This window comes from Netta rufina, assembly GCF_964035555.1.
Source record: "Netta rufina genome assembly, chromosome: 2".
Taxonomy (NCBI): domain Eukaryota; kingdom Metazoa; phylum Chordata; class Aves; order Anseriformes; family Anatidae; genus Netta; species Netta rufina.
In genome coordinates, this window is record NC_140124.1 from 21,834,329 (window position 1) to 21,848,755 (window position 14,427).

The window sequence follows — 14,427 nt, forward strand, 5'->3', positions numbered from 1 at the left end:
AGTAACTCTTCCAGTGGATGTTATTTGTAATAACCCCGCTGCCCTGTGCAGGACGCCCCCGGCCAGGGGCTGCGGGCGCCAAGATGGCTCCGCCCTGAGGCGCGCCCCGCGGCTCCTTCCCCTCCGCGAAATGGCGGCGGTCGGGGGGCCCCCGTTAACATCCCTGAGGCGCTGCCCAGGTGTTGAGGCTGAGCAAGGGCCCCTCGCAAGCCTTCCTCACACCCTCCTCCTCTTCCTCCTCTTCTTCTTCCTCCTCCTCACCCCCCTCCCCTTCCGGCCGGGCGGGGCCGGGCTCGGCAGCAGGGCTGGGACAGGGACCGGGACCAGGACGGGGACCAGGAGCGGGGGGAGCCGGGCAGCGCCGTGAGTGGCCGCGGGGGCTGGGCAGGGAGGGTCGGGGGGCGGCCGGGCTGTGTGTGGGGGGCACCCAGCCGGAGCCTGACGGTGTTCGCGTCCCGCACAGGCCATGTCCAAGTCACTGAAGAAGATGGTGGAGGAGAGCCGGGAGAAGAACCAGCCCGAGGTGGACATGTGCGACCGCGGCGTCTCCAACATGCTGGACGTGCCCGGGCTCTGTACGTACAGCGGCGGCGCTGCCTTATTTGTACCGCGCGGCCGGGCCCCGGCACCCGCTTAGTTAATGCCAAAGGCGCTTCCGAGCCTGTTGGGCAGGCACGGCCAGGCCAGCAGGATGGTCCCTGCTGCTCTCAGTTGCTAATGTGGCATCTGAGCCTTGTTTGGCAGCGAGTTTATTGCATGAAGTGTGGGCTTGGGGTGCCCTAACTTAAATCCGTCAAATGATGCGTGCGCCTGGCTTGATTTATTTTAGCATGGGGGCTTGGGGATTTCTTCACCCTGAGATCAAACTGAGGGGAGGGGAAATGATGGCTGCTTTCTGTCCAGGTAGTCCAGACCTTGCTTTTTCAGTGGCTCTGCACTCTGGCTGAACTGTAAGGTTTTATTTTTGGCGTGCTTTTCTTATTTCTGTCGAGGTGTTTGCATGGAGAAGGAATAACTTCCTCCGAGTGTGCCTTTAAAGAAGTAGTGAGTAGGTACTGCGACTTATGGCTTGTAGGCAATGGTTGGAGAAGGTGTGGAAGTGGCTTGTTTCCTGGCCCTGCCACCTGGCTCCTAAGGGGTGAACTTCTCTGGTAGAGCAGTGTCTGGGCTCCTCTGGCGCTCTGAACTGCCAGGGAAGTTCAATGGGTCTGGTCCAGCACCTCTCCTATTACGGGTGCTGAATCTCTTTCTAGCACAGAGTTACAGCTCGCTGCTTCAGGAACTGATTTTTCCATGACATACAAATAAGAATAGTGATTCATGCCCAGTGAATGGCCTTTCCTAGCATCTTGTCTTTAATGAGAGCCCCTCGTAGACGTTTAGGGATGAGTCTAACATTAGGTTAGCATCAGAGAGAGCATTTCAGTGGTGTTTCCTCTCTTTTTAGCAATTTGAGGTTTAAGGACTTACTAGACTGGAGGATATTTTTGAGTTATGTTCAGTAGCTGCTGATAGGGATTTTGTGTCATGAAATTACTTCAATGTAGTCAGTCCTGCCACACCACCCCAAGTGGACACTGATTTTCTTCAAGTAAGCTGCTCTCTGTAGTCTTGGTTGCTTTTCAAGAAAAGTGCCAAGCCTTGTCCCACTGCACATTTGAGTGCTCACAGCAGAGTGCTCAGTGAACTCGTGTTTAAACTTCCTTAATTCACATAAAGTAGATGCAGTCACACAGCGACTGGGAAGTAGCACTGCTCTGTGTGCAAATCCTATTCCTTCAGGTACGGATCTATTCTTGTCATGTGTGTATAAAAACCAAAAATCTTCAGGGAGTATAGAAAACTGATGTCATGCTGGGGAGGGAGAAGAAGAAGGGAAGAGGACTATATGCAATGGCTTGGGTAGGACTCCTCTGGCTTTTCTGGCTCTTCTTCCTAGGCTAGTGACTGACTTGCTTCAATACAGAGCAGCCACTTCTTTTTTTTTTTTTTTTTTTTTGCCTTAACTCCCACCCTTTGGGAAGAAAAAAGTTGCAGGACAGACAAAATCAAGCATTTGCCTCTGTCAAATGTCGGTGTGTTGTTTTTTTGTTTTTTTTTTTTCCCCCAATTCAAGAGGAAATACTTCTCCTGTGTGGATGGAGATTGACACTCAATGTCTTAAACTAGCTTAGACCTCTGCATCTTTTCCTGTTTTCATCTTTAGTAAAGGGAACGCTGAGTTGTCAGCTCATTTATATGTTATCATTCAGATTCACAAAGTTACGTTCAGTGGTCCCTGAACAGCTGCTCACTCGGGAGTTCATTAATGCCATTACAGGTCATGACATCTGTTTTTGGAGTATTCTTCAAATCCGGGCATTTCAGTGTTTTCTCCTAGCTGTAATTGAAGTACAAGTTGGAATCATGCTACAGGCCTTCAGAGCGTCTGGACTTTCCAGACTTTCAGAAATGTAAGCAAGAAATCTCTTTTCAAAGATGCAGCAGAGCAGTTCTGTAGGGAAGAGAGTTCACCTGAGATGTAAAGTGTCCCTTGATCTAGGTGTTCTGTAATTTTCATTCATCATCCTAATGCAAAGACCAGGTGAAACAGTTTTAAACTTTAAAGGCTTTTTATTATTCTGGTATGCAATAAAACAAGTGTTGTGGCCATTAACACGTTTATACTATGTTTGTGCATCCATGAATAGTTTTAACACATCTTGCCTTGTGAAAATGTTCGTTTTCTTTTTTTAATTCTCTGTTATGGAGTGAGTAGATTGTATTTGTTTATGAAACACCCAGATATTGACAGGTAGAGGCAAAGGGGGTTAGCAGATGTCCTGTAAGGTGAATAATCTGATTAAGCAGGCAGGATATGATGCATCTTTTGCCTGGCTAGGGCACTTATTGTTGGGACTTCAAGCAGTCATCTTGAATTAGGGAATTGTTCTCGTTGCAAGGAGCAGTCTCTAATCTCTGATTTATTTATTTTTAAGTGGTGGATGTGGGGAAGCTATGAATTATTTTGCTCAAATAACTCGGGACATCTGCTGCTCTGTAGCCTGGCTGCTAGGGAAGGAATATTGGATGAAATCCTATTTACTCTGTAAGTGTTAATTTGTTCTCATTATTCCATCTGTAAGCTATTCATATTTCACATAAAGTATGCACGTACGTGATGGAATTAATATGGCTGGATTTTTTTTACCAAAAAGTTCGTGTTGATAGAATTGTTCACTCCTAAAATAACCAAGGCCCAGGAGGTGGAGTGGCAGGCTGCTTGCAGGTTGTTCAGTACAAAGCTGTAGTGCTCCTTCTGTGTTAACTTCCTCCAGTGTGAGAGGCAGCGTCTTATCTTCATCCAGCAAGGTCTCTGGAGTCTTCCTGTTGTGTTTTTTTTCTTCCTTTTAAAAAAAAAAAAAAAAAGAGTCAAGACTTGTCATCTAAATATTTCATGGAAAGGCAGCTTGTGGTACATGGAAGCAGCATATGAAAAAGCTCGGTACTAGGACAAGAAGAGTAGAGCTCAAATGTTCTTTTTCCACCCATTCCATTTTGAAGCAATGGTGGGATTGGGACCATGACGGGAATTTGTAACTACCATGTGTGTAAATTGCCTTGGCAAATGTTAATATCCTCACCCTCAAACTTCTGTGGGGATGCGTGGTGTGTTCTTGAAATCAAATGAATTCATCCCCTCTATGCGAAGTGCTGTTATGTCAGCACGGCCTCTGAGGAGTGCCTCCTTCAAAGACCTGGTTCTTAGCGTTTCCAGCAGTGTCGTACAGAAGCTACAGAAAAAGTGCAAAGGTTCTCTTGGAATTACCTGTTCTGGCAGCTTGTTTTGACTTTCCAGTCTGTAAGTGCCATTCAGTCTGCCTGTTGCGGACCTTTGCCAAGCAGCAGAGGAGCAGAGCTCCCACCTGCTCGGAGTTGCTGTCCTTCGTGCTCATGATGAGGTGCTGGCTTTCTAGTGTGGAGCCGAGGTGGTAATTGTCTTATTCAGCCACTGCAGTTTAACTCTTCTCAGCTTTAAAAAAAAAAAAAAAATAAATCTTAAAGTGGGAGCAACTTTGCACAGTATCAAAAAAGAAATAAATAAAAGGATTCCTTTTGCAAAAGCAGATTACACCAAATCTTCGCTTTCCAAAGCTTTTGTCATGACGAGGGTGAAGGAGCAAACATTTCAGCATCCCAAATCTTCAGAGCCAAGCTGGAATGCCAGCTGGTGGTGCTGGGGCCAGCAGTGTGAGCCCTGCTCTTTCAGTGCTCACACTTCAGCCTTCAAAGCAGTGTTTATGGTGTCTGTACTGTTCAGGCAGGTAGGTGCAGTGTTGGTGAGTTGATGAAGTTAAGTCTGAGGATACAGATGAGCTTGGGCACACTGTTACCCCACATCTGGCTCTGATCTAGGTCAGGTTGGTGTGGAGCTGGAGGTGTTTAGCTGAAGCACTCTGCATCTCAGGAGGCTGACAGAGGGCTTGCCCAGGAAGGATCGTGTCCTTACTGCTCAGGCCTGGACGTTGAGAGCCTGTGAAATGTTGGCTTTCAGTAGTTGTCACAGCTATTACAATTCCCAAACCAAAAGAAATAAATGCTGCAGAAGCAGTGCTTAAACATTTGCTCACAAGCTCGTAACCGCCTCCAGCATTTCAATTATTTTTTTGTAAATTGACCTGGTCAGCTGTAGGTCTACAGTCAGTAGTTTAAGGAGCTGCTTAGATGCTGATGCTGAAGTGCCCTTCATGTTTTAAAGCTGAGTGTTCTTTGAGGCTACTGTACTTGGCTGCCCTATAGTGCTGGTTCTTATACGATGTTCTTACAGACTTCCTATGGGCTGCTTTCTGTCCTACTGCGTGACCTCTTTGAGGCACAACTTAGAGAGTGCTTGTATTTAAAGAGATACTGAGGGTGGATGCACTGTTTTCCTTTCTGCTCCTTGCCTTTCCTTCCTCCACAACCTGCAATTGCACAGGGAACTGTGGCAATGCCTTTTTTTTTTTCCAATGAACTTTCAGTTCTGTTTTTGCCTTTGAGTGACTGCATTAGTTCTGCTATGGGCTTACATTTGCCTGTGTTAGTGATGCTTAGTGCTTCTGGGAATTGCTGAGAGATGCAGCACTACAGCTGTCCTTAGGGAGAACTTCCAGGCTGCTCAGGAGGGGCAGCCCTGTAGTTAGTAGCACTTTTTGGAGAGACTGTGTTGGAAGTAAGGAATAAGGTGTAGGGGAGGACAAAAATGAGTTTTTCTCATTCAAAGCACATCAGACTTTTTGGAGGGAGAGGGAATCACAGAATCACAGAATTTCTAGGTTGGAAGAGACCTCAAGGTCATCGAGTCCAACCTCCAACCTAACGCTAACAGCCATCCACTAAACCATATCCCTAAGCTCTACATCTAAACGTCTTTTGAAGACTTGCAGGGATGGTGACTCCACCACTTCCCTGGGCAGCCTGTTCCAATGCCTCACAACCCTTTCAGTGAAGAAGTTCTTCCTAACATCTAACCTAAAACTCCCCTGGCTCAACTTAAGCCCATTCCCCCTCGTCCTGTCACCAGGCACGTGGGAGAACAGGCCAACCCCCACCTCGCTACAGCCTCCCTTGAGGTACCTAAAAAGAGCGATAAAAGATGTTTAACAATGTCTTCAAGGTGTGGGTTTCTCCTCTGGCTGTTTAGCATGTTGTTCTGGCCAGGTGATGTTGATTGTGGGCTGTAGAGCCTCTAGGGGAAAAAGCAGCAGGGGTGTGGGAATGACAGTAGGCAAGAACAAACACAGGTGAGGGTGCATAGTGGGGAATACCAGACTGTAGCTGCCCCAGCCCCATACTCACTGCTCAGTAAGTAGGAGTACGAGGGGCTGGGATCAGTCAGATCATTCAGGCAATTTCAGTAAGTATCTGGAGCTTGTCTTGATATTTGTAATAGTGCCTATGATCTGGGGTTACTAGAGTAGGAGAATAACGTGTTTTTTAGCTGGAATGGGCCATCGCTGTTCATAAACTAACTTTTTTCTCTCTTCGTTTACAGTTACCTTGTCTCATATCACACAGCTGGTTCTCAGTCACAACAAGCTTACCAGTAAGTATACTCTGCTTTTCTGACTTCGCTGCAGGCTGTTAGGCAGCATTTAGAAGCTGCCACTACTGGTTTGTTTCTATAGAGCACAGCAGCACTGCTAAGAGGGTGAGGTTCTTGGTGAAGCGTTTTACCTAAATAAAAAAAGATTGAGGATGTGAATTAGCAGACACATTCAACATGCCTTTTTAATGTCAATACAGACTAGCCGTGTACCAGAAGATCGGTGATTTTCAGTCGTGTTACCAGCTAAGTCAGAAAATCCATTCGCTGCCACACTTTTCAAGTTTTACCAACTTTTTTGAACTGCAGTTCGTATTTGAGTAGAAGGATAATTAAGTTGACTGAAGCAAGTGAAAGCAAACTACAGCTCAACTGCATTGTGTCTATAACAAAATGCATGTGAGGAAGGCCAACTGAGTGAGAGCTTCAGGCATGAAAGTCAAGTGTTCTGCTGTTGGCAACAAAAAAAAAAAACAAACAACAACATCTTTTGAGTGTAAACTGTCTCTTGGCTGTACTGCACACACCTTCAGTTAAAACCTTCTGGATACTTCAGTTATCACTTTCCATAGTAAAGACGTCTCAGCTGAGGTGTTGGTGAATATCATCGTGAGAGAGAGGTGATGTGAGACTGAACTTAATGGAGCGGGATATCAGCCAGCCTCTTGTGAGGCAAAATTAAATTATTTCTTTGTAGGAGCAAGCTTCAGGCTTACTCGTTTGTGTGTTGTGCAAACATTTCTACTTTTTGGCTGTTAAATACAAGAGTGAGGTTCATATAGACCCTGCTACTGTGTATCTTGTAAAGAGAAGAAAAGTTCTCTTTTTTTGATGTTCTGTTTGTCCGTGTCTGTTCTCTGCATACATCAGTGGATGTCAACCTCGAACACTCCTCTGCTTTTTGGAACTGATTTATTTATGAGTGCATGAAGTGGGGAAGGGAGTGGAACTGCCAAAGAGCGTGTGTTGGGGAGAGGACCGGGCAGTTCTGTAGCACGCACCGGACTATGCTCTGCATAAGTTTTCCAGGTTGAGAGTGGGGTGTAAAAAAGCAAAACAAACCCATCAAATTCTAATCCATTTGCTGCATGAACTGTAAGATCGTGTGTGTTACTTAAAACATGTGTTAATATGAAAATCTAGCTTAAGGTTTTGAACATTTTCAGAGGATTAAGCATGAAGTAAAAATATTCTTAGGTTCTACCATATGAACACTAATTCTTTGGCTGCAGCTAATTGGTCATTAATGCATAGCTTAAAGGGATTGAAGTAGTAGTACGAAATAGGTAAAATTATGGGCAGTGTATGAGTGGCTGTGAGAAATATGAAGTAGTTACTCCAGGCCCTATTCCTGACTGTATAGTGTCCTCTGGACTGGTATCTCGCCAGTTTTTGTCCCTATTTAAAAATAAAAAAATAAAACCCTCTTACATTTTTGAAGAACTTTTGATTTGCACTGGTCAAATTTATAAATAATTGATGACTGATGAGTGAGTTCATGGGTGAAGTACGGGGAGGAAAGCTGTAAGAATCATTACTAAACACACAGATCGACCTGTAGTTTAGAAGGTCAAAAGGTTACAAATAGCTGGAAGTGAGCAGCTGTTTCAGGAAAATGTTATGATAAACTCCAGGTTATTGCTGTGTGCTGTCTGGTATCAGCCACTGATGGAGCTGGGATACTGGCTGCCCAGTCTGGTGGCTTTTGTGTTCCTGCAGGGTCACTGCAAGGAGATGCCTGTCTCTGAACTTGAGCTGCCTAAAAATTAATCAGGTAATTGTATCCTGCCACTGAAGCCTTCTCTGCAGCTTTTGGAGGGTTGTGAGCATCTTGAGACAGCAGTTCATTCTGCTCATCTCTGTCTAAAGCCTCCGTGACTAGGTCAGACAAGTCATTCAACGTTGGGCTAAGTGAATTGTACCTAGAGCTGCCAGGCAGAAATTCTCTGCTGCTCATTGTCTGCTCTGGTATCTTCTGAATGACTGGGGGTATGGCACAGGGGTGAAATGGGTTGTAAACATTACTGTCGACAAGCTTAACGAACATAAGACTTTTTTTTTTAATTGTACAACTTTTGAAGCTAATAAACTTTCAAGAGACTTGATTGTTTCTTCCCTGTGGCACCTTACAAATCTGAAGTGTAGCTGGACTGGCTGGGTATGTCACAGATAGCTGTTGTGCTCTGAGGAAGAGAGGCAGGCTGGATCTCCCGCAGAGAGACTCAGATCAGGGTAAACGTGCCCGTCTGAGAATTAAGCCAGGAGAGGGTTGACATACTTCAGCATAAGTGCCGAAATTATAAGGTAAGTAACCAATCTATATCCTGGTTAGAAGTCTTAGCTGAAGACCTGACTAGGGGAGGAAGAAGATAAGAGGAGTAAGTCAAAGAAGGATACTTTCAGGTTTTCTTTATTCAAGAAAACTCCAGACTAGGCCACTTTTTTCTTTTTAGAAATAGTTTTGGTTTTCAAAATATCGATTTAAGGGCTGCACTACTCTAAATCTGTATTCTATTGAATTTTAAATTGAACTTTAAATTGCTTGAGTTTTAAATTGCTCCTTTCTTCTAAAGTAGCCCTTAGATCAGCAGGCTGCAAGGATACCTGGTCTGTCAGGCAAGGGATTCTGTCAACCTATCTCTGTTCGGGTTTCTTTTATGGGAAGGTAAAACCACTGCTTCTCCTGAGAAGTAACTCGTCAAGTCTGAAGCTTCCTATTCTTTCAAACTGATGTAAACACTTAAATAGACAGCACACATTTTAAAAAGGCTAAGTTTCAAGTTTATAGTCTCGTTTTTGACACTGTTGACCTAATCTTTTAAGCTATGTAATTAATTGTCTTAGCAGATTGCTCTTAAAATGGCTAGGAAGCTGGTGGCAGTGACACTTGACATGCTGCACTAAGGTCATATTAGCATCTTCTACTAGTTTTCTGCCATTTAAATGAGTGTTCTGCTTGCTGTTTTTTCTGCTGTTTAGAGTAAATATGTCTATCTGGAAGAAAGAATATATGTAAAAACTGGACATGCATATTTTAATGTAACCATATTTCATATTTTTGCCAGCAAACCATTAGAAGTAAGTGAAGTTTTGTTAACAAGTTTGAAGATAACACCAGTAGATCCATCATACTGCTTAGAAATTTTTTGTGGCATGCTTTTTCAGTAATATTTTTAGTACTCCATTCATGCTGCTGATGCTTGTGCATTTACCTCTTTGTAAATCATTTTCTGTTAGAAGTACTCAAATCCACACTGATTTTTCTGGAGGATATTAGACTGGATGTTTTCCAGCTGCCCGGTGCTGTGCTAATGCAGGAGTCTTGAACTGGCTGCCTCTGCTCCAGGTAACTTACGAAAGAGTTGCAATCATGCTTTTGCTGCTTGATGAGAACCTTTTTCTTGCAGAACAGCCTCAAAATGGGAAGCAAAACTCTAGGGGAAGCTGAATAGCTGTTCCTGCAGCTCTGTTGAACCAGTTGCTGTGTGAGTGACAAACCTGGGATGATTCCATTTTGGGGTCTCTTGTGACAAACCAGTTGAAAGCAGAGGGAGAAAGCAAGTACTTGTCTTTTTTTTTTCCTTAACTTAGACATATGGGCCAGTGTGCCCATATGTTACAGTGGGAGTTTTTTGTTCCATCATTTAAAGCCAAACCATCTATCCGCTGTACAGCTGAGAAGCAGAATTGAGGAGTCATGCTTCTGCTGTCTGCCTGTATGGGTTTTCTGGTCTGACCCTGGTATCTCTTGAACCCGTTGGCTGACACCAAAGTAAAATGGCATAAAAGTCCTGACAAGTATTCCCCAAATCTGTGTCAACCAGTGGGTGAATGATGGAGTCCTTCAGAGTGACACATTAATTTGGGTGGGTGCGCCCAAGTTGTCTTTGTTCCCTAACGTTTGTTGGGAGCTGGGGACATAGAGGTGGCACTATCCCTGCACAGGGGGATAGCTACCAGAGCACGGGTGGTGGCAGGGATTGAGACAGGCGTGTTGGAGGGGGAAGAAGGGGGCTGGAGCCACAGGATGGGCTTTTGTGGAACCATGCCTGAGCAGGCTGGCCAGGCACAAACACTGTTCTCACATCTGTGTTCTAACTTGTTATGGTACCCAGACAAAACAGACTTTGTGCCACATCGCTCAAAGCGAAAGCTTGTGATTTCGCGGCAGTTCTGGGAGGCCGTTGTTAGGAATTAAAGAATATGGAGGTGTCCAGGGGAGCCCTGGTTGGGGAGAGGACGCATGCTGCCAAGGCTGGGCATCTTTTCTCCTCTGTGACTCCACCTGTGTCATTTCATGCAGAACGTTTTGGAACTATGCGAGGGAAAAATATAACACGTGAGTGAGCATGACATTATTTTTATGCAGCTGGGAATAAAGTGTGTGTATCACTTTGTGATTTGGGCTTAAATTTTTTAAAGATTGTTTGTACTAGAACACAGAACGGCCACCTCCAGGAAATGGTGCCTCTGCAGGCGAGAGTGAAAGGCAGCAGGACAGACCAGGACTTTGCGTTTTGGTCCCTTTGTGCCAGTACATTGGTGAGCAAACGATCAATTGGGGTAGAATTAGCAATAAAGGAACTTCCATATTCAAAGGAAACACCTAAGATAGCATGTGTACTATGGCTTCAGTCTCATCTGACTTTTTCTCTTGCAGAACAGCATTTGTGATCTGTTTTGCCATTAAGTATGAAATGGTAATGAAACTTCTGGACTCAGATAGCTAGACTAACTCCATGTACTCTTCAGCTACTTCAGTGTATACAAAATCTCACATCCTAGTATAGTCACATTTATATCCCTACTGGTATGGTGATGAAAGTAAACAATTAAAACCCTTGTACTGCATCATGAATAGGAAGTGTGCTTGGGGAGCTTCCAGACACTCGGGTTAACCACAGTCTGATCCAGGAGAGCACAGAGGGAGACCTGTGCTGGGAAAGCATGTAGGGTGTTAAAGGTTACTTCTTCACTGACAACAGATCCAAGTGCTGGTCATCACTGCGTGCACAAGTATTGTGCTGCCATCTTGACATGTCTTATTTTCACTTATTTTAGGGATACACTGCAAGTTTTTGATGACTTGTAACTGCTGTAACAATTACCTGACATAGCTACCTGATGGATTAATTGGCTCTGTAATCAGTTGGATAGTTTATTCAGAGGTTCTGGCTTCTGTATTGTTACGCTTGGAGCTTGTGACTCTGTGGTTTGACCATTAGAGGTCACTGTTTGAGTATCTTTAGCTCTTTCTTGCATGGAAAGAATTCTTCCTGCTAGCAATTCAGTCTGACTTGTAGGTAGTCGTGAACAGTAGCTTAGGTTTGCTCTTCTCCTCGTTCTCCTTAACCTCAGATGATCCCGTGCTTCCCAGCTTTACCATATTCTTCTGCCGTATTGAAATGACCTCAGGAGGTGTCTGTTACTCATAGCTTGCTCCTGAATATTTTTTCTATCCTTCTGCTCTCATTCTCTGATCCTATGCCCAGTATTATTACATGACTAAATGATGAGAGATTAGGAGCAACTGATTTGCTTGAGAAATCTCCCACGTACTACCTGAGGTCACATTCTCTGTCCCCCTATCCCTTTTCTCTGAGCTGCTGCCTGTTACCATCCTTTGCTCTTTCCTCACCTCTGCTTCTTCCTTGATACTCAAGTGCAATTCTTAACTCGTTCTTAGTCCCTTCCTTTTTGTGAGGTGGTCCATTAGCTTTTTGCTGCTGGTTCCTGTTTCCATACCTGAATTTTATTCTTGAATCAACTTTCAGATCCGGCTGGAACAGATTTTCTCATCAATCCTGTTCCTTAGCCCGATAGTTGCCCTTTATCATTCTTGTGCGTTTTGTCTTCCAGCAGATCAGTCATCCTGTGGTTCAAAACTTCTCTCCTTTTATTTATGCTGCTCACTCCGCTTACTGCTTCTTTGCAGGTGTCTCCCACTGGCGTTGCCTGGTGCTTTATGTTTTGCCTGATATTAAGTGACTTCTATCCCTCCCAGACCTCAGGAGGGAAGTGGATGTCCGTGTACTCCTTATTAGTTGCTTCATTGGTTCTCCTCTGCTTTGGTTCTGCCTCTGCTTCCTTCTGGCACATTATTCATGCCGTTGTAGTGGCGTGATACACCTCAAAAGGGTGCAAGCAAGCTGCTGGTGGAGTGAAACTGACTGGGTCCAAAACATAAGACTTCTGCTTGAGATAACGGCCTCTCAGCCATGTTTCAGATGGTGCTTTAAATTAACTGCAAGCCTTTCATTTCAGTTCGTATATCATTCCTGTACCTGATGCAGAGATCTCTGAAGGGAGATCTATGAAAGCATGCACAGGGGGAGATGAGAAGGAGGGAAAAGGAGACCCCTTTGCGTATGCCTGACTAAATTCATGACATCTGAGTTCTGCTCAAATGTTTAGATGAAATACCTTGTTAGCTTTTTGCTTTTCTCCCTGAAGGGGGGGAAGATTGAAAGAAGCCTTGGTTCTGAGAAAGTACAGATGGTAGAGCAATTCAGCTTTAAATAACATAAGCTTTGTTTTTTAAGAAGCTTTGGGAGAATGAAGCAGAAGAATTTGTGAAGGATTATTGCTCTGTAATGGTATAAAGAACGCATCACGAAATTTCCCCGATTCAAAGCAAATAGTTATATGTTGTGATGCATAGAGACAGTCAGCTTTGCATCACAAGTCAACGTGCAAACTGTATACAGCACCAGACACAAATAAGTCGTCTCTGACAGTTCTTCAGAAGTTGTAGTGCTCTTTTCTTATTGAAACATAACTGTTGCAATTTTATTTCTTCTAAGTCTCAACACTTTCTGATGTTTCAGTACAAATTTCATGTGCCTTAACTTCTCCCCCAATGGTTTAAAATATCTGTAATGTTTTTTGTGGAAGCCCACGTAAACTGATTCTCCACATGTTTGTACAGGTTGTAATCTAAAATTGTTAGAAATCCCCTTGTCAAAATAGACTGTTTTGAAACTGGCATCCTAAAAGGTAGGGTGTTTTGCTCACATGAACTGACTTCATCAAAGAGCTTAATTTTGTACCATCTTAAAGAGCTTGCTGTCAAACAAACTGGATTTTTTTTGTTGTTGCTGATACTAAAGGAAGGAGGTAAGAAGAGGTAGTATAGATCGAGGGGAAAATGGAAATAGTTCTGTATACTTGTTCTTGGTCTGTGTTCTGTGTGTTCTGCTTCTGCCAGTAATCAGGGGTGTTGTTTTGAAGTGTATAATGATACAGCATTTCTCCTCACACTGCTGTTTGGCCTCTTACTCTGTTCCAGTGGTGTCCTTTGGCAAAAAATGCTGCAGAGTAAAATAATTCTTACAGTAAAATAGTTTCTTGTTCTTTATCTGAGGAAGAGTAATTTGTGGTAACATGGTTTATTCTGTCTGTTAGGAATATCTGCTGTAGCTGAAAATGAAAAAAGGGATCAGCTAATGTAGAGACCTAGAGAAAGGAGTGGCTTTTAGTACTGTTTTGTGTGTGTAGGGAGCCCACACCAGGAAGGAGTTTAATTCATTTCCAGCTCTAAGGGCTGCAATAAGAAAATCATGTGTAAATACATATGCTGACCTTGCTTTTAAACACTGAGCGTGTTTACTGCTGCCTCTCCCTTTGTGTGTGTTTAGAGGACGGGCTGGTCTCTGATAAAAGTGTCAGCAAGGCAGTCTACGTGATGCTGAATGGAGAAAAACTCAGGTGATTCAAGGAGCAGTGAAAAACAGACCTGAAAAAGCTCTTAAAAGCATTTTGGTGATAAAAACGGTGTAAAAAATACTAACTGTCCAATAAAGAAAAGTGAAAATGATGGGCTACTTACTAGGCACTCTTGCAGTGAGAGCAGAGCTTTATAAACAAGCACTGCTAAGCATGGAGGTGTATGGATATTCCTGAGTGAGAAGCTGAAGAGACCTTGACCTCGAAGTTACAACCTTTTAGTGTCTATTCAAGACCTGATATTCAGAGCATCTCTGGTAAGTCTCTCAACTGTGGAAAACATCTTAAATAGAAGATGGATGTAAAGAGAATGGTGAGGGAGGGCAAGTTCAAAAGTACTCAACTTGATGGGCTGTACTCTTCAATTTTTTGCATGTTTTTTTTTTTTCTCCTGATGTCAAAGTAAGATAGGAGAGCTTTTTGGCTGAATTGTGCACTCCTCATAAAACAATTACTTAAGGCTGAAAAGGCTGTGGTCCACTACAGTACTTGCATGTCAAGCTAATTCAGAAAGCTTGGCTAACGCTTTACTTCAGGATGTGGAAAAGTGAGGGGGCATGCTTATATCCAGTTTTATACCCATGCACACTCAGCCTGTACTTAATACTTTAAAATCAGCTATCAAAAATCAGATTTTT

General features: G+C 43.7%; 1 protein-coding gene across 1 annotated transcript in view; it reads left to right on the plus strand.

Moving 5' to 3' along the window:
• The first annotated feature begins 258 nt into the window (after positions 1–258).
• Positions 259–14,427, plus strand: part of RSU1 (Ras suppressor protein 1) — a 94,108-nt gene continuing 79,939 nt past the window's right edge. The window contains exons 1-3 of the mRNA XM_084282722.1: positions 259–363; positions 464–575; positions 6,014–6,064. Coding sequence (XP_084138848.1) covers positions 467–575; positions 6,014–6,064 — 160 coding nt within the window. The 5' untranslated portion in view covers positions 259–363; positions 464–466. The remainder of the gene's footprint in view (positions 364–463; positions 576–6,013; positions 6,065–14,427) is intronic.